The sequence below is a fragment of the Petromyzon marinus genome, chromosome 63, assembly GCF_048934315.1.
Source record: "Petromyzon marinus isolate PM22_M1 ecotype Great Lakes invasive population chromosome 63, UKy_Petmar_22M1.pri1.0, whole genome shotgun sequence".
NCBI lineage: Eukaryota > Metazoa > Chordata > Hyperoartia > Petromyzontiformes > Petromyzontidae > Petromyzon > Petromyzon marinus.
Window position 1 is genome coordinate 4,208,482 of NC_133729.1, and position 22,874 is coordinate 4,231,355.

Sequence of the window (22,874 nt, forward strand, 5' to 3'; positions counted from 1 at the left end):
GAAGAACCAGTGGCATCTACATCTGCAGAACGTGAAGAACCAGTGGCATCTACATCTGCAGAACGTGAAGAACCAGTGGCATCTACATCTGCAGAACGTGAAGAACCAGTGGCATCTACATCTGCAGAACGTGAAGAGCCAGTGGCATCTACATCTGCAGAACGTGAAGAACCAGTGGCATCTACATCAGCAGAACGTGAAGAACCAGTGGCATCTACATCTGCAGAACGTGAAGAACCAGTGGCATCTACATCTGCAGAACGTGAAGAATCAGTGGCATCTGCAGGAGATTATACAACTGGACATACGAACGAATCGATTTATGAACAGACCTTTTGGAACCTAACGCGTTCGTAAGTAGAGGAGTCCCTGTAAACGTAATTTTCAAAAACAACAAAACCACGCAGGCACTTGTGCGAGGTGGACACCTAAAACTCGCCGAATAATTGAACCCCGGGGTGGCGAGCGGGGTGGGGGGAGCGGTGGGGGCGGTGGGTCGCGGGGGGGGTAGCGGTGAGGGTTGGGGGGCGGTGGGGGGTGAGGGAGCGGTGGGGGTGGGGGCGGTGGAGACTTGGATCGGGGGGGGGGCAGTAGGGGGGGAGGAGTCGCGGTTGGTGGGTGAGGGGGTCATGGGTCGGGGGGCGGTAGATTGTGGGTGGGGGGGCCGGTTGGTGAGTGGGTGGGGGGGGCGGTTGGTGAGTGGGTGGGGGGGGCCGGTGGGGGAGTGGGTGGGGGGGGCCGGTGGGTGGGGGGGGCCGGTGGGTGGGGGGGGCCGGTGGGTGGGGGGGGCCGGTGGGTGGGGGGGGCGGTAGTGAAGGACCCCGAGAGCGGGCAGAGCCGCCATCTTGGGTAGGGTGCGAGGCGCCACAGGAGTCGCCGCTGCGTCGGCGTCGTCTCAGCCGCTCGCCCTCCCGTCCTCCCTCCCTCCACTTCCTTCCACGACGTCTCAACAATTGAACACCGGCGGCCGGCGTCAATCAAGTTCGAGTTATAGACGCACGGCACGCGGCACGCGCGTATCGATTCCCTGTATCGCCGCGGTGCACGAGCAGCAGGAGCAGGAGCAGCACGAGCAGCAGCAGCAGCACGAGCAGCAGCAGCAGCAGCAGGAGCAGCAGCAGGAGCAGCAGGAGCAGCAGCAGGAGCAGCAGGAGCAGCAGCAGGAGCAGCAGGAGCAGCAGCAGGAGCAGCAGGAGCAGCAGCAGGAGCAGCAGGAGCAGGAGCCGACGCCACCACCATGAGCGTGATCGACTACGTGCGGGAGATGCACGCTGCGGGCCTGCACTCGAACGTGCGGCTCATGAGCAGCCTGCTCATCACGTTCAGCGACAACAACCCGTACGAGCCTCTATTAACACTCCACACACACTACTACCACTACTACTACCACTACTACTACATACTGTGAACGTTGTACTACAGGACACGTGTACTACACACAGCCTCATCACGTTCAGCGACAACAACCCGTACGAGCCTCTATTAATAAACACTCATACACACTACTACTACCACTACTACTACATACTGTCAACGTTGTACTACAGGACACGTGTACTGCACACAGCCCTGCTCATCTAGTTCAGCTACAACCCGTACGGGCCTCTATTAACACTCCACACACTACTACTACTACATACTGTCAACGTACTACAGGACACGTGTACAACACAGCCTCATCACGTTCAGCGACAACAACCCGTACGAGCCTCTATTAATTAACACTCCGCACACACTACTACCATTACTACTACTACTACATACTGTCAACGTTGTACTACAGGACACGTGTACTGCACACAGCCCTGCTCATCTAATTCAGCGACAACAACCCGTACGAGCCTCTATTAACACTCACACACTACTACTACTACATACTGTCAACGTACTACAGGACACGTGTACTGCACACAGCCTCATCACGTTCAGCAACAACAACAACAACCCGTACGAGCCTCTATTAACACTGCACACACTACAACCACTACTACTACCACTACATACTGTGAATGTTGTACTACAGGACACGTGTACTACACACAGCCTCATCACGTTTAGCGACAACAACCCGTACGAGCCTCTATTAACACTCCACACACACTACTACCACTACTACCACTACATACTGTCAACGTTGTACTACAGGACACGTGTACTACACACAGCCTCATCACGTTCAGCTTCAACAACCCGTACGAGCCTCTATTAACACTCACACACACACTACTACCACTACATACTGTGAATGTTGTACTACAGGACACGTGTACTACACACAGCCTCATCACGTTTAGCGACAACAACCCGTACGAGCCTCTATTAACACTCCACACACACTACTACCACTACTACCACTACATACTGTCAACGTTGTACTACAGGACACGTGTACTACACACAGCCCTGCTCATCACGTTCAGCCACAACAACCCGTACGAGCCTCTATTAATTAACACTCCACACACACTACTACCATTACTACCACCACTACTACTACATACTGTCAACGTTGTACTACAGGACACGTGTACTGCACACAGCCCTGCTCATCACGTTCAGCGACAACAACCCGTACGTGCCTCTATTAACGCTCCACACACACTACTACCACTACTACATACTGTCAACGTTGTACTACAGGACATGTGTACTACACACAGCCTCATCACGTTCAATGACAACAACCCGTACGAGCCTCTATTAACACTCCACACACACTACTACCACTACTACCACTACATACTGTCAACGTTGTTCTACAGGACACGTGTACTACACACAGCCTCATCACGTTCAGCGACAACAACCCGTACGAGCCTTATTTAACACTCCACACACACGACTACTACATGCTGTCAACGTTGTACTACAGGACACGTGTACTGCACACAGCCCTGCTCATCACGTTCAGCGACAACAACCCGTACAAGCCTCTATTAACACTCCACACACACTACCACTACATACTGTCAACGTTGTACTACAGGACACGTGTACTACACACAGCCTCATCACGTTCAGTGACAACAACCCGTACGAGCCTCTATTAACACTCCACACACACTACTACCACTACTACATACTGTCAACGTTGTGCTACAGGACACGTGTACTGCACACAGCCTCATCACGTTCAGCGACAACAACCCGTACGAGCCTCTATTAACACTCCACACACACTACTACCACTACATACTGTCAACGTTGTACTACAGGACACGTGTACTGCACACAGCCCTGCTCATCACGTTCAGCGACAACAACCCATGCTCATCTACGATTATACTACGGCAATGTAAAACAGTCTTGTACAATAAAAAAAACAAAGTTGATCAAATATATTTCGAAATTGGCTCAAGCCTCCCGTAAACCACGTGATTGTGTCCACCCTCCACTCTGAATATGTCAACTCGGCCTCAAATGAGTACCTGGTGCAGTGTGTAGTAAACATCGCCACTGGGGAGACAAAGGCGGCCGGGCGTGGTGCTGGCCACCCACCCCCCTCGTGTGCCGTTCCGGCCTTAGTAGGTGCTACTCGCTAACAGCACTTGCCCCTACAGTCTGTTAAAGACTATACGGGGGATCTTTGTCTTTGTCCCTGTGTCACGCCGTGTCTCCGCGTGTGTCCCCACCGCAAGGACCTCCTTTCTCTTTCGGCGTGCACTACCAGCTGCTGGTGTACCACCCGGTTGCCTGCCTCTGTGTGTGTGTCCGTGTCACCCCGTCTCTCCGTGTGTGTGTCCCTGTGTCACACCATGTCTCCATGTGTGTGTCCCTGTGTCACCCCGTGTCTCCGTATGTGTGTCCCTGTGTCACCCCGTGTCTCCGTATGTGTGTCCCTGTGTCACCCCGTGTCTCCGTGCGTGTGTCTCTGTGTCACACCATGTCTCCGTATGTGTGCCCCTCTGTCACCCCGTGTCTCCGTATGTGTGTCCCTGTGTCACACCATGTCTCCGTATGTGTGTCCCTGTGTCACACCATGTCTCCGTATGTGTGTCCCTGTGTCACCCCGTGTCTCCGTGTGTGTGTGTCCGTGTCACCCTGTGTCTCCGTGTGTGTCCCCACCACAGCGAGTTGCTATCTCCCGACGTGCACTACCAGCTGCTGGTGTACCACGCGGTTGCCCGTCTCTGTGTGTGTGTCCGTGTCACCCCGTGTCTCCGTGTGTGTGTCCCTGTGTCACCCCGTGTCTCCGTGTGTGTCCCCACCACAGCGAGCTGCTGTCTCCCAGCGCGCACTACCAGCTGCTGGTGTACCACCCGGTTGCCCGTCTCTGTGTGTGTGTACGTGTCACCCCGTGTCTCCGTGTGTGTGTCCCTGTGTCACCCCGTCTCTCCGTGTGTGTGTCCCTGTGTCACCCCGTGTCTCCGTGTGTGTCCCGATCGCAGCGAGCTGCTGTCCCCCGGCGCGCACTTCCAACTGCTGGTGTATCACGCGGTTGCCTGTCTCCGTGTGTGTGTCCCTGTGTCACCCCGTGTCTCCGTGTGTGTCCCCATCGCAGCGAGCTGCTGTCCCCCGGCGCGCACTACCAACTGCTGGTGTACCACGCGGACGCGCTGCACGCCGAGCGCGAATTCCGCAAGGCGGAGGCCACCTACCGCCAGGCGCTGCAGCAGAAGAAGTTCCTCGGCAAGTGTGTACGGGTTCGATCCGGGGCCGCAGCTCCCCCACCGCCACAGGTGAAAGATCGCCAGCAGACATCACCACCGTCACGGATTCCACTTACCATCTCCCCCCCCCGACACCACCACGGATAAAATACCACCACCCCCATCGGCACCGCCACCGCACCCCCCCCGCCACAGGAGAACTCTCTCCACCAGACATCCACCCTAACATGAACGCCGCTCTACTGCCGGCTCCCATCATCGCATCCCCACCGTCGCTACCACTGTACCACAAAAAGAGGTGAAGTACCACCAGCTGATGTCTACGCTACCACCGCGACCTCTGTCTGCACCACAAGTTGTTTGTCTGTGTGTGTGTGTAGCCGCTCGCTGACAGCACTTGCCCGAACAGTCTGTTAAGGCTGAAACGGGGCGGCGGGGGGGGGGGTGCACAGGCGGTCTCCGGCCTACGACGTTTATATAATGACACCATGGATCGATTTGCGAAGCAGAAACTTGATTTACGACGCATCTTCCGACACGACTCGGCAACACACTTGGACAGCAACGGTCCGGTTTTCCGTTGCGACTTTGGCTTGGAGATTTTGTTATTCTCAAGTGATGAATCACCGTTAAATAGGGTCCGATTCACGACAGTCCGATTTGCGACGACGGGGTTTGCAGGTACGAATTGTGTCGTAAAAGCCGTGGGGACCGCCTGTATACACGGCGACCCGAGTTCGATTCCCGCTCACAGCCACCACCAGTGACGATTTTCCGAGTCGGTTCTGGGCCTCCGCTAAGTTGACTCGGCCTCAGATGAGTACCTGGTGCGGTGGGGAGACAAAGGCGGCCGGGCGTGGTGCTGGCCACCCAGCCCTTTCGTGTGCCATGCCGGCCTTCATAGGCGCTCGCTAACAGCACTTGCCCCACAGTCTGTTACGGCTACACGGGGAATATTTGTCTTTGGGTGCGCTATAGTTGCGTGCGCTGTATGTGTGTGTGTAGGGGCTTCCGTCAGAGCTGGAGGTGAAATACAAGCTGGCCGATTGCTACATGAACCTGCGTCAAGATAAGGACGCCATCGCCGTGCTGGACACGGTGCCTGCCAAGCAGCGCACGCCCAAGGCATGAGCACACCACACACACACCGTGTACACACCGTGTACACACACCACACACACACCATGTACACACCACACACACACCACACACACACCACACACACACCACACACACACCACACACACACCGTGTACACACACCACACACACACACCACACACACACCACACACACACCACACACACACCGTGTACACACCGTGTACACACACCACGCACACCACACACACACCACACACACACCACACACTACACACACACCACACACACACCACACACGCACCGTGTACACACCACACACACACCACACACACACCACACACACACACCACACACACACCACACACCACACGCGCACCACACGCGCACCACACGCGCACCACACGCGCACCACACACACACCACACACACACCACACTCACACACACACACACCACGCACACACCACACACCACACACACCACACACGCGCCACACACACCCCACACACGCACCACACACACACCACACACACACCGTGTACACACCGTGTACACACCGTGCACACACCACACACACACCACACACACCACACACACACCACACACGCACCACACACGCACCACACACCACACACACACCACACACACCACACACACACCACACACACACCACACACCACACACACACCACACCACACACACACACACCACACACACACCACACACACACCACACACACACCACGCGCGCACCACACACGCACACCACGCACACACCACACACACCACACACACACCACACACACACCACACACACACCACACACGCACCACACACACCACACCACACACACACCACACACACACCACACACACACCACACACACACACACACACCACACACACACCACGCACGCACCACACACGCACACCACGCACACACCACACACACCACGCACACACCACACACACACCACATACACACCACGCACACACCACAGACGCACCACACACACACCACACACACACCACGCACACACCACACACACACCACACACACACACACCACACACGCACACACCACACACACACCACACACACACCACACACGCACCACGCACACACCACACACACACCACGCACACACCACACACACACCACACACACACCACACGCGCACCACACACACACCACACACACACCACGCACACACCACACACACACCACACGCGCACCACACACACACCACGCACACACCACACACACACCACGCACACACCACCCACGCACACACCACGCACACACCACACACACACCACGCACACACCACACACACACCACACACACACCACACGCGCACCACACACGCACCACACACGCACCACACACGCACCACACACGCACCACGCACACACCACGCACACACCACACACACACCGTGCACACACCACCCACGCACACACCACACACACACCACGCACACACCACACACGCACGGACCGCGCACATACTACACACCGTGCACGCACGCATTCGCTCACGCTCGTGCACATACACTCGAACGCACGCACACACATTCCCGTGCGCACACGCACGTCATCAAGAACGGCCGCAATTTTGGCGGAGCTTGTGGCGGGCTAGGCGCGCGTTGAGGCTTTCGTGTGAAGTGTGGAATGCTCGCTGCTGGTAGGAAGTCCCGGAACAGACCCAGGGCATTGTGGGTTGGTTCCCGAAATGACCGTGCCCCCCACTGTGTCAAATTACTGCGTTGCGCCCCCCACACATACACGTGTATGTGTGGGGGGGCGCCTCGTTGGCCAGATGTTAACGACCTCGCTTGGTATACAGGAGGTCGTGGGTTCGATCCCGCGCCTGCTGCCTGTATATTTCGAGTTTGCGTGTTCTCCCTGTGGTCGCGTGGATATTTCTCCAGGTCCTCCAGTTTTTCCCTCCACGTTTAGAATCAACGTCACGCGTTTAGGGTATTCGGCTGCCGTAAATCTCCACATGACGATAATCCACTTAATTGAGCTATCATTTGTGGCCTGGTTGCTTCTAAAAAGAGCCATATAGCTCAGTGGGCCTCACCTGGTCAAGTAATAAACTCGTTAAAAAAAAGTTTTTTTTTTTTAAAACCGGTATTATTAACAACTTCGTTTAACTCACGGGCGAAAAATACGTCAATGGCTCCTGAGACACGCGGCGCCTGCGTTTTGTGCGAGCCGATTCCACAGTTTAGGGACCGCGGCGTTTTTGACCAACACAAATATATATAACTAATAATAAGGCGTCCATACAAAATGTAAATTGCTTTAAAGTAGCGAATTAATTGATGCCGATTTTGATACAGGCATGCATTGTCACCGGATCTGAGTACGCGTGCAAAATGTGGAATTGTTTGGACAACGGGAAGTGGACGAAATTTGTATTGCAAGATTTGACCCAGACAAACAGAGGAATCAAGTTAAGTAAAACCGTTGAAAAATAGTTAAATAGTTGAGTATACAACACTCTCCTAATCAATTTAAGAAGCTCGTCAACTTGAATTTACAATCCCAACTTTGTTTTTGTGTTGCTGATCGCGACTGTCTTATGGGCTCGGCACGTTCACCGTACATCCCGATTCGCACGATCGGCTACGTACGGAGCGAAAAAAGTTCAACGGACGTACGCCGATTGACCGTGACGATGCACAAGTGTGCGGTGCCGGATCTGTTCACGTTCGTTAGCGCGCTGCGCTACGGACCCGGCGACCCGTGTTCGAATCCCCACTCGCAGGCAATGTCGGTGACGAATATCTGAACTGATTCTGGGGCCTCCTTTCGGTCGACTCGGCGTCAAATGAGTAACCTGGTGCGGCGTCTGAACATCGGCACTTGGGAGGCAAAAGTCGGCCGGGCGCGGTCCTGGCCACACCAACCCCCTTCGTGTGCCGTGCCGGCCTTCGCAGGCGCTGCTCGCGAACGGCGCTTGCCCCAAAAGTCTGTTGAGGTTACACGGGGTGGGGGGTGGAATCTTTGTCTGTCGTGTGTGTTCACCCCGTGTGCTCAGATCAACATGACCCTCGCGGGGCTCTATCGCAAGACCGGGCAGGAGCGGTCGGCCATCACCTGCTACAAGGAGGTGCTGCGGCAGTGTCCATTAGCCCTGGAGGCCATCCTGGGTGGGTGCCGTGTGGGGCTGGGTATGACTGTCCACGTGACGCGGCGCGCATCGATCAAGCAAGTCGCCGTTCGTTGTTTCCGTCGCGCCTCGCGCTGGCGTGGCAGGTCTCTAGGTGCTGAAAGGGGCCTTCGCACCTGCACGCATGCGACGCCTACAACAAGCTAGCGATGTTGTAGGCGGTGGTTTAGGTAGATTTGCGTTGCAGAGTGGCCTAGAGCGAGCGTGGGGGGCGTTGATGAGTAGTAGTAGGTGGTGGGGTCGCGGTGGCGGTGCGTGCGCGCGTCTGGCTTTGCGGCGGAGGATTGTTGGTTGCGGAGTTACGCAACCAACAGACTGATGTTTGGGGTGCCATGCTTTGTGTGTATTTGTGTGTGTAAGAGGTAGTGTAGCAGGTAGCGCGCCGCACTACGAACCCGGCAAAACTCGAATTCGATTCTCGCTCACGGCCAACTCCAGCGGCAATTATCTGAAGCGGTCCTGGGCCTCCCCTAAGTCGACTCGGCCTCAAATGAGTACCTGGTGCGGTCTGTAAACATCGCCACTGGGGAGACAAAGGCGGCCGGGCGTGGTGCTGGCCAACCACCCCCTCGTGTGCCGTGCCCGCCTTCACAGGTGCTGCGACTCGCTAACAGCACTCGCCCCAACAGTCTGTTCAGGCTACACGGGGGGGGAGGGGGGGTGGGGGATCTTCGTCTTCGTAGCGTTACTATGGAGGGGGGAAGGGGGGGGGGGCTGCCATCGTGCGCCGACGTAGGGCGAGTGGAGTCGCGACGTTGGGGGTTGCCGTTATCGGGTAGCGCTTGACGCGACGCCGTCGTCTCCTCCGCCGTGCGTGTGTGCGTGGAGCAGGCCTGCTGTCGCTGTCGGTGAAGGGCGCGGAGGTGGCGTCGCTCACGGTCAACACGCTGCAGGCCATGCCCTCGCTCGAGTGGCTCTCCATGTGGATCAAGGCGTACGCGTTCGCCTACGCGCGCGACTACCCGCGAGCCATCACAACCTTCTGGTGCCCGCTCGCGCTCGCACGTCCGCACACGTCCACGCGCGCATATTCGCGTGCCCGCACATGAGCGCACGTACACGCACGTGTGTGTACGTGTGGTAGTGTTACGGCTGGCGCGGTGCGCTCTGAACCCCGGCAACTTGGAGTTTGATTCCCACTCACGGCCAACGCCGGTGACGATTATCCGAACCGGTCCTGGGCCTCCCCTGAGTCGACTCAGCCTCAAATAAGTGCCTGGTGCAGTGTGTTAACATCGCCACTGGGGAGACAAAGGCGGCCGGGCGTGATGCTGGCCACCCACCCCCTCGTGTGCCGTGCCGGCCTTCATAGGTGCCTGCTAATGGCACTTGCCCCAACAGTCTGTTCAGCCTATATGTGGGATCTTTGTCTTTGTGTGGGGAGCGGTAGTGTAGCAGTTAGTGCTGTGCTACGAGCTTGGTGGCCAGGGTTCAATTCTTGCTCATGGCCAACACCAGTGACGAATATCTGAACCAGTCCTAGGCCTCCCCTAGGTCGACTCAGCTTAAAAAATAGTACCTGTTGCGGTGTGTAAACGTCGCCACTTGGGAGACAAAGGCGGCCCACACCCTCGTGTGCTGTTCTTGCCTTCATAGGTGCCTGCGAATGGCACTTGCCCCAACAGTCTATGCAGGCTATACGGGGGATCTTTGTCTTTGGTGCTCTCTAACAGCTCTTGCTCCAACAGGCTATTGAGGCTAAATGGGGGCGGGGGGGATCTTTTTCTTTGTGTGTTTTTTTCTTGTCTCGCCTGACCGCAAGCTCTCTGGACAAGCGCATGCTCCTCAAGGACAACGTGGATCTGCTCACGAGCCTGGCGCGCACGTACTTCCGCAGTGGAGACAAGAAGAACGCCATCGCGCGATTCCAACAAGCGCAGATCCTCGACCCGTACCTCATCAAAAGTGAGCCTCCCCCACCGGCGTCGTCGGCGGCGGCTCCCGCGTCGTCCCCTACGCCCCGTCTCTCGCTGGCCTTGCGGCGTAGCGAACCACCGATCAAACTGAGCGCGCTAGCCGATTGCATCGCTCCCGTCGCCGCAGGTTGGAAATCCTCCCCGGCGCAATTCCCCCTTTCGGTCGCCGCTCCCATCTCGGGCATCGTGCCATTGGCGAACCGACGGACAAAGACGATGGGCGCATCGCGCGCTTTCAGATGTGCCTCTTGCGCCCGTCTGGAACGCTCTCTTCCTTCCGATATGAGGAAGCCACTGGAGCTATGAACTTTTACATTTCAATTGAAAACTCATTTCTTTGGAACTGATTTTTGTGTTTAGTTTGTTGTCCTTCCCACGCACCTCCGATTAGCACGGTTGGCTACGTACGGTGCGAAAGAAGTTCAAAATGCACACTTAGATAGACTTGCACAGAGACCCATAGACTCACACTGAGACCCATTTCTTTAGAACTGCTTTTTGGATTTAGTTTGTTGCCCTTCCCCGGCACCTCCGATTAGCACGGTTGGCTACGTACCATGCGAAATAAGTTCCTGCATACCTACACACGTACGTGCCTTCCAGAGATGCATCCTGACCAGGCCCACTTGCTTTTCTTATCCAGGGGTTCCTCTTGCGATCTCTCAGTGTTATTGCGATCGTGCATTAACAGCCGGCTCAACCACAGCCTAAGCGGTTGTTTGCCAACGCAAGCGGCGTTCATTGTTTCGGTTCAGTTGTTGCGGCATCGGTCTCGTGCCGCGAGGTGAAGAAATGCCTATTGGGAACTCTGGTCGCGAGCAGTGTGTGTGCCCGCGTGTGCCGGAGAGCAAACAACTTGGAATAGAGGGGATCAAATGGGCGCTGCACGGGCTAGAGATGGGCTGATATGGTGCTGGAGATCCCAGATCTGAGTGGACTTGCCAATGACCGGTACCAGCGGTGTTAAGATCGGCCTCTATCAAGGAGGCTCGTGAAGGACGCTGCTGCTACTGGGCAGTTGGAGGCAGTCGCCCTCCAACAAGAGCCGAGGGCAGAGGAGTGACGCTCACAACAACGAGCGGAGCGCCGGGCGGCTAAAACGCAACAAGTTGGTGCAGTAGGGGGCATAAGTGGTGCATCGGCCAGTCATCTCATTCAGTCAACCCGTGGCACCTGCTGGGTGTGTCCCGTGACCTCCGGCCAGCGGGCCTTCGACACTTCACGTTGCCTCAAAGTGCACCCAGCCTGGCACAAGCGCCGTGGTGACATGGCGCATCTCTCAGTCACCGTGGCACCTGGTTGGGTTCCATGACCTGGCAGCGAGAGCCTCCGACACATTGGTGTTAAAGGGCATCTCAGTCCGGTACAACCACGGCAGTGACGTCAACCGCCATTAAGTGGCGAATGACGGCCGTCGTTGTGTGTGTGTGTGCGCATGCGTGCGTGCGTGCGTCCAGGCTTAGACCTCTATGGGTACCTCCTGGCCAAGGAACGTCGCTTGGAGGAGCTGGAGAAGCTGGGAGTGAGACTCTTCGGCATCTCGGACCAGCAGGCGGAGCCCTGGGTCGTCATGGGGTGGGTGCCCGTCTCGGCGCAACAGAGCGATAGAAAGATGGGGAATGGGCTCGCTGTACTTGACTACATTTATAAAGCGCTTTGACCGGTGATTTAACGATGGTACAAAAACATCCTGTGGCATGTGCCGAGATGCAACGGGCGCGGTGGATGTTATAAATATGAGGACGCTGATGATGCGCGAGAGGAAAGGGAGGTGAAGACGACGGGGTGAGCGAGGCGATGGAGGATGACCGTGGAGACGGGGAAGGGTGTCGGTGACGTCGTGGGGAAGGTGAAGACGAGGAAGGGCGGGCGGGCGAGCGAGGACAGATGGGGCTTTAAGGAGGAGCGGAAGATAGTGAGAGCGAGGTGACCGTTCGATGCGGAGAAGGGAGTTCCATTCCAGTGCAGAGGGGCTAGGAGCGAGAAGCAACGGAGCCGCGATGGAGCACAGGGAGGAGGAGTGGGGGGGGGGGGGGAACGGAGAGTGGCAACCTGGGACTGTGAACACGGAGAGCGAGAAGGAGCGTAGAGAAGCGAGATGAGAGAAGCGAGGTAAGAAGGCGGGGGGGGGGGGGGAGAGGGGAGCGAGACTGCCGGCCGCATTTAACACTGGTGTGGCCGCCCCCACCCCCCCGGCAGCTACTACTGCTACAAGACGAAGAAGCACACGCGCGCCGTGTACCTGGCGGCGAAGGCGATCCAGCTCAACGGGGGCTGCGTGCAGGCGCTGCTGCTCAAAGGCTCCGCGCTGCGCGCCATGGGCAAGCTGCACGAGGCCGTGCTGCATTTCCGCGAGGCTCAGCGGCTCGCGCCCAACCGCCTCGACTGCTACGAGGGTGCGCGTGGTGTACCTGGTGCACGTGGTGTACCTGGTGCACGTGGTGTACCTGGTGCACGTGGTGTACCTGGTGCACGTGGTGTACCTGGTGCACGTGGTGTACCTGGTGCACGTGGTGTACCTGGTGCACATGGTGTACCTGGTGCGCGTGGTGTACCTGGTGCGCGTGGTGTACCTGGTGCACGTGGTGTACCTGGTGCACGTGGTGTACCTGGTGCGCGTGGTGTACCTGGTGCACGTGGTGTACCTGGTGCACGCGTACCTGGTGCACGTGGTGTACCTGGTGCGCGTGGTGTACCTGGTGCGCGTGGTGTACCTGGTGCGCGTGGTGTACCTGGTGCGCGTGGTGTACCTGGTGCGCGTGGTGTACCTGGTGCGCGTGGTGTACCTGGTGCAGTGTGTACCTGGTGCACGTGGTGTACCTGGTGCGCGTGGTGTACCTGGTGCACGTGGTGTACCTGGTGCGCGTGGTGTACCTGGTGCGCGTGGTGTACCTGGTGCGCGTGGTGTACCTGGTGCGCGTGGTGTACCTGGTGCGCGTGGTGTACCTGGTGCACGTGGTGTACCTGGTGCGCGTGGTGTACCTGGTGCGCGTGGTGTACCTGGTGCACGTGGTGTACCTGGTGCGCGTGGTGTACCTGGTGCGCGTGGTGTACCTGGTGCGCGTGGTGTACCTGGTGCGCGTGGTGTACCTGGTGCGCGTGGTGTACCTGGTGCGCGTGGTGTACCTGGTGCGCGTGGTGTACCTGGTGCACGTGGTGTACCTGGTGCGCGCGTACCTGGTGCACGTGGTGTACCTGGTGCGCGTGGTGTACCTGGTGCGCGCGTACCTGGTGCGCGTGTACCTGGTGCAGTGTGTACCTGGTGCAGTATGTACCTGGTGCGAGTGTACCTCGTGCGAGTGTGTAGTAAACATTGCCACCGAGGGAGACAAAGGCGGTCGGGCGTGGTGTTGGCCACCCGGCCCCTCATGTACCGTGCCGGCCTGCTTAAGGCTATACGTGGATGTTTGTCATTGTGTGTGTAAATAAATGTGTGTGTGTGTATAAATGAGTGTGTGTAAATAAATACGTGTTTTTTATATGTAAATTAATGTGTGTGTGTGAATTAAAGAAGGAATGAGTGTGTGTGTAAATTGGCACAGTAGGGGGCACAGGTGGTGCATGGCCCAGTCATCTCGGTCAAGTCAACCCATGGCACCTGGGTATGTCCCGTGACCTCCTGCCAGCGGGCGTTCGACACTTCACGTGGCCTTCAAAGTGCACGCGGCCTGGCACAAGCGCCGTGATGACATCGCCGCCACTTAGTGGCGAATGGCGCTTGTTGTTGTTGCTGCTGTGTAAATGAATGTATGTGTTGGTGTGTGTGTGTGTGTGGCGCAGGCCTGGTGGAGTGCTACCTGTCACTGCAGCGCACGCGCGACGCGCTCAACCTGGCGAACGCGGCGTGCAAGGCGCTGGGCTGCACGGCGCCCGTGCTCACCATGTACGCCTGCGTGTGGCTGCACGAGGCCAGCGGCACCGACAAGGCCCACGGACTCATCGACCGCGCGCTTGCTCAGCAGCCGGATCTCATCAAGGCGGTCATCATGAAGGCCGAGCTGCTGCGTGAGCCGAGACCACCGTTGTCATCGTCGCATCACACGCACACGCATGAATGTGCACGCACGCACACACAGGCTCTCGTATGAACACATTTACGCTTGAGAAGAGGTTTTGCCCCTCTTTTTCTCGCAACAAAACAGCTGTGTTAAGATGTTAAAACACCAACATGACACCTTTTGCAGGGAATCGTGTCTGCATTAACCACAATACTTGTGGTCAGAATGCAAAAAAAAAACAATACTGTGATAATATACGTGGCATTGTCTTCGAAACTGATTGGTCCACACCAGAGACGGCTTTCTTTTGAGACTCGTCTCAAAACGCTGTTAGACCTCCGAGGACGCCAAAAGGCGAACATTTACACTTCCACACCGGGAGACCAAATCAAACGGGGCCACCTCTGGATTCGCCGAGCGACGGTACGAGGTTCTTAAACTCCCCCTGCCCCGCCGCCTCTGCCCGCCCGGCAGCGTGAACACGCGGCGGGGGTAAAGCGTGGGCACTCTCACGCCTTCCCAGACGCGTGGCCAGCGATGCACCGCTCTGGCGGTGACCCTCGAGAGCACGCCTCTCGCGGATGCCTCCCGCTCCGCCAGCAGTGGCGTGAGCGAGCAGTCGCAGGGCTGCGCCTTTACCGTTGCCTGTAACGACCTCTTTAACCCTTTTCCGTTCCGAGACGTCAGCAAGTCGCGGGGCGTGTGTGCGTCCCGCTCGCCGCGGAATCTGGGAGCGCGCGAGCGGCTCGGCGTTCGCTTCATCCGGAGAAGCGCGGCGGCGCCGTTTGTTTTTGAAGACACTGTCACTCGACCGCGACACGACCGCCCGCACTGTACGATAGCTGGCGCCAAACTGTGCCGTGCGCCCTCCTCGTGGAAGTCTCGGTACCGATAAAGGTTACGGTAAAACCTTGGGTTGCGAGTAACTTGGTCCGCGAGTGTTTTGCAAGACGAGCACATTTTTTTAAAATAAATACATTTTCATTTGATAAACGAGCGAGGGTCTTGCAATAAGAGCAGTACGTGTAGACGCTTTGTACTGCCGAGCGTCACGTGATCACACACTGATATATGACGAGTGCTTTGATATACGAGTGCTTTGATATACGAGTGCTTTGATATACGAGTGCTTTGATATACGAGTGCTTTGATATACGAGTGCTTTGGATGACAAACACGTTTCCGAAACGAATTATGCTACGCAATCCAAGGTTTTACTGTATTTTATTTAAGTTTTCCAGTAGATGGGGAACGTACGTCATCGGAACGGAATTGGAATAAAAACTGACAATGTACACGAACATTGGAATGGGAGGGGGTTAATAGAAGCGCGTGTTTATATTTTCCGGCGATTTAATTTTACGTAATTTGCGTTACCGCCGCTGCGCACGTTTAATTTCTCCTCCGACGGAAACAGTTTTCTGAGTGGTTTACAACAAACACCTTGAGAGCGCCAATCAATGAATTGCCAAAAAAAAAACCCAGCAGAACAAAAACTAGACACGGAGAACCTCATCAAACCCGCTGTGTGCGTCAAATCACCCATTGCGGTAAAGCCGCGATGAAAGCGGCAATCGAGATCGGGGAATGGTGATGCTGGTGGCGATGGAGGAAACGTGAGCGGCCGTGTACCCCACCATCCTCTCCTCCTCTAATTTTGTGATTAGTGAGCAGCAGCAACAAAGGGGCTCCAGGTCGTTGGGGGTAACTGCCACCGGTGTCTACGACTCGAATTCGCACCCGCCGCGGGATGTGCGCGGTGAACTCTGCGGAATGTTCCCCGACGTCGCGCGAGACAGCCCCGGTGGCGTGATAACCACTAACGCCGCAGCGACGTCTCGTCGGATCGTCACGCTGATTAACCCCCCCACCCCCCACCTCGTCTTCCCCCTCCCGTTAGGTCGAGATCAGAAGTGTGAAGAGGCCATGGCGCTGGTGAGAGCGGCACTGACGAACCGCAGCGTGGGAATCTTACACCGCATCCTCGGGGACTTCTTGGCGGCCATCAACAACACACAGGAAGCCATGGACCAGTACAGCATCGCACTGAGGTGAGCACCTGGGGAGGGCTCCAGGAGACCGGGTCTCGGGGTCGGAGTCTCGGTTGAGACTTTGTTCCGGGAGACCGGGTCTCGGGGTCGGAGTCTCGGTTGAGGACTCGGCTCCAGGAGACCGGGTCTCAGGTTCAGAGTCTCGGTTGAGACGGCTCTAGGAGACCGGGTCTCAGGGTCAGAGTCTCGGTTGAGGACTCGGCTCCGGGGGACCGTGTCTCAGCATCAAAACCAAATTTCGTCCCATTTTCAATGTCTCCCCTCTCCCCAATAAACCCCTGTCCCTCTGCTAACCCCTCCCTTCTCTCCCCTCCCGCAGCCTGGATCGGAGTGACAGCAGGGCACTGGAGGGGATGCAGCGGCTGGAGCGGGAGGAGGGGGGCGGCGGCGCGGAGGGGGTGTCGGGGGAGGACGACGGGGACGACGTGGAGGGGATCAGCGGGGAGGACGGCGAGGGGGAGCTCGAGGTCAGCGACACCGAGACGGCGCCCTGGGCCGAGCACGAGCAGTGGTTCGGCATGCAGTGACACGCGGTGACTCCCGCACGGCGACACACACGGCGACACACACGGCGACACACACGGTGACACACACGGTGACACACAGTGACACGCGGTGACTCCCGCACGGCGACACACACGGCGACACACACGGCGACACACACGGTGACACACACGGTGACACACACGGTGACACACACAGTGACACACAGTGACACGCGGTGACTCCCGCACGGCGACACACACGGCGACACACACGGCGACACACACGGTGACACACACGGTGACACACACGGTGACACACAGTGACACGCGATGACTCCCGCACGGTGACGTACACGGCGACACACACAGTGACACACACGGTGACACACGGTGACACACACGGTGACACACACGGTGACACGCGGTGACTGCTGCACGGTGACACACACGGCGACACACACGGTGACACACACGGTGACACTCGGTGACGCCCGCACAGTGACACTCGCCGACACACACAGTGACACTGACACACACAGTGACACTGACACACAGTGACACTGACACACACATTGACACTCGCTGACACACTGACACTGACACACAGTGACACTGACACACACAGTGACACTGGCACACACAGTGACACTGACACACACAGTGACACTGACACACATAGTCACATTTACTGTCACACTCACCGACACACACAGTGACACTGACACACACAGTGACACTGACACACACAGTGACACTGACACACACAGTGACACTGACACACACAAGTCACATTTACCGGCACACACAGTGACACACAGCGACACGGTGACGCTCGCACATTGGCACTCGCTGACACACAGTGATACTTGACACAGTGATACTTGACACACACAGTCACACTCACCGACACACACAGTGACACACGGTGACGCTCGCACATTGACGCCCGCTGACACACGCACACATGATGACACCAACGACAGCCGCCAATTTTCCACCAAGTGGCGGTGACGTCACCGCAACGCTCATGCCACGCAAAGACACGTTGACACAAACGCACGCTGACACACCAGCAGTGTTGCAGTAAAGCACAGTGACACACAGACAGCCATTAGCACACCGTTGCTGTTCTCTGCGTACGATCGGATCGCGCGCCCTCTTAAGTGCTGGGCGGTATGGGGTTAGCCTCTGTTGCTGGGTAGAGATAAACGCATCACCATGAGGCCCTTGTGAGCCTGTGGGGAGGTTGGCCGGTACCATCTGGAGGGATGACAATTTGCTAACAGTATTCCACCATGGGGAAAAATGTTAGCATTACAGAAATGTATTTATATCCACACTTCCTGTTCTCGTATTCCGTGGATGTTTTCACATCACATTTGGGGCTTCCCCCCCCCCTCCCCCCCCAAATAAATGTTTCACTATCAAACGTACTGCAGCGGCCTTTAGTGAAACGCTACCACGGTGAGCTTGTTATTATGCCTGTATGTGATCTGGCGATGGAACGTTTGAAGAAAATTATTGTTAACAATTGGGGGGGCGGGGGGGAAGGGAATTACCGATTGGCTCAAGGGGTCCATACTCTTTGGTTCTATTCGGTAAAGTCACGTAGGTAAAAATAAAATAACAAAAATCACGACGTTTCGGCCACAACACAAATGGCCTTCATCCAGGTGAAGGGACCGGACTGTCCAACGCTGTCCTCTGGACAATCCGGTCCCTTCACCTGATGAAGGCCACTTGTGTTGTGGCCAAAACGTCGTGATTTTTGTTATTTTATTTTGACCTACGTGACTTTACCGAATAGAACCAAAGAGTATGGATCCTTGCAGTCACGAAAGCTTCAAATCTAGAATTGGCTCAAGGGGGACCACATGGGAGGCCCTCCCACTCAATCTGCTCCCCCAACTGGCTCGTTGAAAAATATTCACCATTTATCCTCATTCATTGCGTTCTTTAATGCAGCACCCGTGTGGAAGGCGATGCGAGGATGTGTGCATACGCTGCTGGTCTCGAAGCGGGATTAGATCCGTCGGCGGCGGCTGCTGGACGACGGCCCTCGCCGTGCCACTTGGCCGCCGTGGTGCCACGTTCTAAACTCGCTCCGGCGCACGAGCCGATCCCCTTTCGCTCCGTCTCCGCGTTGCGGGCGCCCCGCCCGTTGCAAGCGCGTTTCCCGCTTTGAGCCGCCCGCTGCGACGTCACCGGTCTCATCCGTCGGTCCGTCGTCCGTCTTGGCGGCGCGTCTCGCCCTAGTCCGCTTTTGCTTGTCTGAGACCCGTCAATGTGACTTCTCCCGCTCGGCGTTTCGTTCCCGATTCCCCCGAGCGTTCACTCATGCCCGCCCGTCTCTTTGCGTCGGTTCCAAGCGCGCCCGTTTGGCCGTAGCTTCTCAACAATTTTTTGTTCCGTTTTTATTCTTGAGCCCACGATTGGAATGCCACGGCAGGAAATTAACATCGCTCGCGGCGCTTTTGGAATTTGCGTCTCGTTTTCGCCATTTTAATCCCAATCTGCGATCAGTCCTTCCCCCCCCCCCAGGTACACATTTTGTCATTTTGCACAACGCGCTTTCACCAACGCAATATTGTCGCGCAAAATGACGTTGCGTCCGCTGAACGTTCACGTATGCGATTTTAGTTTTCGTTTATTACAACAACTTCCCGAAACCTCCTTTTTATTCAAAATAGCCAGCGCCAATTTTAGCGAAGAAGCGGATTGCTTACAGTGGCGGAGCCAGGATTTTCAGCCCGGGGAGACATTCAACAAATTTTAATTTCAAGGATGATTAAGAGAGTCAGGCTGTTGAACTAGATGCCATCGGTTGGCGACACACTCTGACAATGCAGTTGCACGGAGTACGCCAGACCGAGTGTCGTACACTTATACGCAGAATGTTTCAGATTTTCGATTTTTTTTTCGGGGGTGACAATTGTCTACCCTGTCACCCCGCCTGGCTCCGCCCCTGATTGCATATGCAAGCGAACAGCGACTGCGAGCGGCATCAAGGCACGATCCACCACACGGCCCTTATTTTTATCCGTCGGGGTTGAGGAAGCGATGACCCACAGCCTGGCCGGGACCGTCAACCCCGCTCCACTCGAGAGCCGGCTTTGTTCACGGCTGGCTCGACAAACTCGCACATGAACCCAGTACTTAAACCAAGGCAGTGTTCAGTGGTGAAGCGTTTCCCTTCTGTGTTTCTCCGTGCACGTCGTTGGAAGACGCTGCCCAAGACACAAACGGCTCTTTGCAGACTCTTTGGTTCTATTCGGTAAAGTCACGTAAAAAACAACAAAAATCACGTTTCGGCCACAACACAAGCGGCCTTCATCAGGTGAAGGGACCAGACTGTCTAGAGGACAGCGCTGGAGTTCACTCCAGACAGTCTGGTCCCTTCACCTGATGAAGGCCACTTGTGTTGTGGCCAAAACGTCGTGAATTTTTGTTGTTTTTTACGTTATTTTACCGAATAGAACCAAAGAGTATGGATCCTTGCAGTCACGAAAGCTTTAAATCTAGAAAGGCTCTTTGCAGAGTAACGTCGCTTTCCCGAGGCTGTTACCGTCGCCAGAACGCATAGCCCTCCTACGATATTCTTGCTTCTTTCGGTAAAGTCACCACGTAGAAGGGAAACAATAAAATAATAAAAATATAAAACAATACAATTCTCACAACGTTTCGACTGCAACACAAGCAACCATCATCAGGTGTGAAAACCACAGCAAGAAAATGTTCTTGCCTGATGATAGCTTGTGTTGCAGTCGAAACGTCGTGAGAATTTTATTGTTTTATATTTTTATTATTCTATTGTTTCCCTTCTACGTGGTGACTTTACCGAAAGAACCAACAATATGAATCCCTGCAGTCACGAAAGCATTAAATCGAAATTTAACCCTCCTACTGTTAGGTAACACAACTGTGTGACTCTGCAGTCTTTCTGTCTCGTTCACGACGCTTCGGGGAGCATGTATCTTGGACGAGCCGGAAACGCACGATATTAGTGTTGTCTTAATTTAAGTCTCGTTGCGGTGGGGGCGCGGGGGGGGGGTTGTTCTCTGTGTATTGTGACTCTTCAGGTCTTTGACATCAGCCGTGACAGGTAACCCAGACCTTTGCCGAGAATTCTTAAAACGGTCCGACTTGCACAACCACAGCACTTTGTTTTAGCTTGTGGGGGCGTGCGTGCGTGCGTGCGCGCGCGAGCGAGCGAATGAGTGGTTCTCTCCATGTCCCCCCTGTGCCAGATAATGAGAGGCCCCTTTCCGAAAGCGGAGCTTGGAGTGAGAGAGCACGCGGGGAAACGCGCTCGACATTCGGTGCAGCCATCGACGACCGCTTTGCGGCGTCGTCGTCGTCGGCGGCATGTAATTCGCGGTGGCGTTCTTCACTTGACGTGAAAACGGTGGGCGCTGTGGTCACCGACCTCGACCACTCGGCGGGCTTCGGGGAGAGGTTGAACCGTCGTCGGTTCTTATACGAAGTGACCCTGCGGATGGGGTGGGTTTGGGGGGGGGGGGGAAATATGCTGCGGAGTTGTGACGCTTAACCGGGGGCGGGATCACTGTAATTGCTCTGCAGTGTTGTCACCTTTCCTGTCGAGATACGAGTGCACTTTAAAAACCAACCCTCGGGGCCATCGGCAACGTCCGTTGTGGGCGCGATGGATGATAAACATTTGAGAATCGCGGCTGTACTGCCACGGAGATTGCCGCATTCTCCGGGATGGATTATAAGACGCTCCAGATGAAAGTCAGACGCAACGCCCGACTATTATTAACCGGGCGTCAATGAAATTGGACACATCTGATCATGCGCATGCGTAGGATGCACCCACCTCCCCTCGCCGCCAAGATTTGCACGAAAACACGGGGAGGGTGGTGGTGGGGTGGGGGAGGAAATGTGTGTGTGTTGTAATCCGGAGAATGTGGCGAAAAGGGTAAACTGAACGGCTGGCCAATCGTGCCGATCGCATCCAAATTGAAACGCACCACTTATTGGGAGCGATGGCTTAGGGGGTTTAAAAAACGCCCTCCTTCCTCACTCGCTCGCTCTCTCTCCCCACCCCTGCCCATCGGATCAAAGTGTCGCACGCACGCACACGAAGAAGCTGTGCGGGGGTTTCTGTTTTTTTTTTACAAAAAGGAAGTGCGGAGTGCTGCCTTGTTACCGTGCTGTTTTCTTCGTGTCGTTTGAAACCCTGGCCGGTCGCTGCGCCGTTTGTTGCATCTGAAACCGCGAGTTACACGTTGGTATACTGAAATTAATGTCCGTGTAATAAATTCCTTTTTATCGCTTCGGCGAGTGTGGCGTTGTAACATTTGCTCGTGTGTGTGTGTGAGCGAGTGGCGTTGCGATGAAGCTAGTGGTCCCCGTCATCATTGTCGTCGTCGGTGAGCTCTTCCGGCAGGCGAGGCTGCGTTGGCTGAGTCGCGTAGCCAACATGCTCGCTCAGCCGCCGCATGCCCAAGTAGCTTCTGTTAAGGAGATACAGAAGGGCTGCTATGCAGTGAAACCTTGGATTGCGAGTAA

At 56.0% G+C, this 22,874-nt stretch overlaps 1 protein-coding gene across 3 annotated transcripts; it reads left to right on the forward strand.

The window, feature by feature from the left end:
- The first annotated feature begins 810 nt into the window (after window positions 1–810).
- ANAPC7 (anaphase promoting complex subunit 7) lies at window positions 811–22,639 on the forward strand. Of its 3 annotated transcripts, XM_032977487.2 has the most exons (12): window positions 811–1,338; window positions 4,502–4,679; window positions 5,616–5,735; window positions 8,761–8,872; window positions 9,724–9,877; window positions 10,655–10,797; window positions 12,266–12,383; window positions 13,008–13,204; window positions 14,589–14,813; window positions 16,707–16,857; window positions 17,177–17,390; window positions 21,590–22,639. In XM_032977487.2, exons 1-11 carry the CDS (start codon window positions 1,238–1,240, stop codon window positions 17,382–17,384), a joined length of 1,707 nt encoding a protein of 568 aa, XP_032833378.1. In that variant the 5' UTR covers window positions 811–1,237; the 3' UTR covers window positions 17,385–17,390; window positions 21,590–22,639. The 3 variants fall into 3 exon arrangements, with proteins under 3 accessions (XP_032833378.1, XP_075910105.1, XP_075910106.1); XM_076053990.1 differs by having other exon boundaries at window positions 17,177–22,639; XM_076053991.1 differs by lacking the exon at window positions 811–1,338 and adding an exon at window positions 2,835–2,923 and having other exon boundaries at window positions 17,177–22,639.
- Window positions 22,640–22,874: the final 235 nt, after the last annotated feature.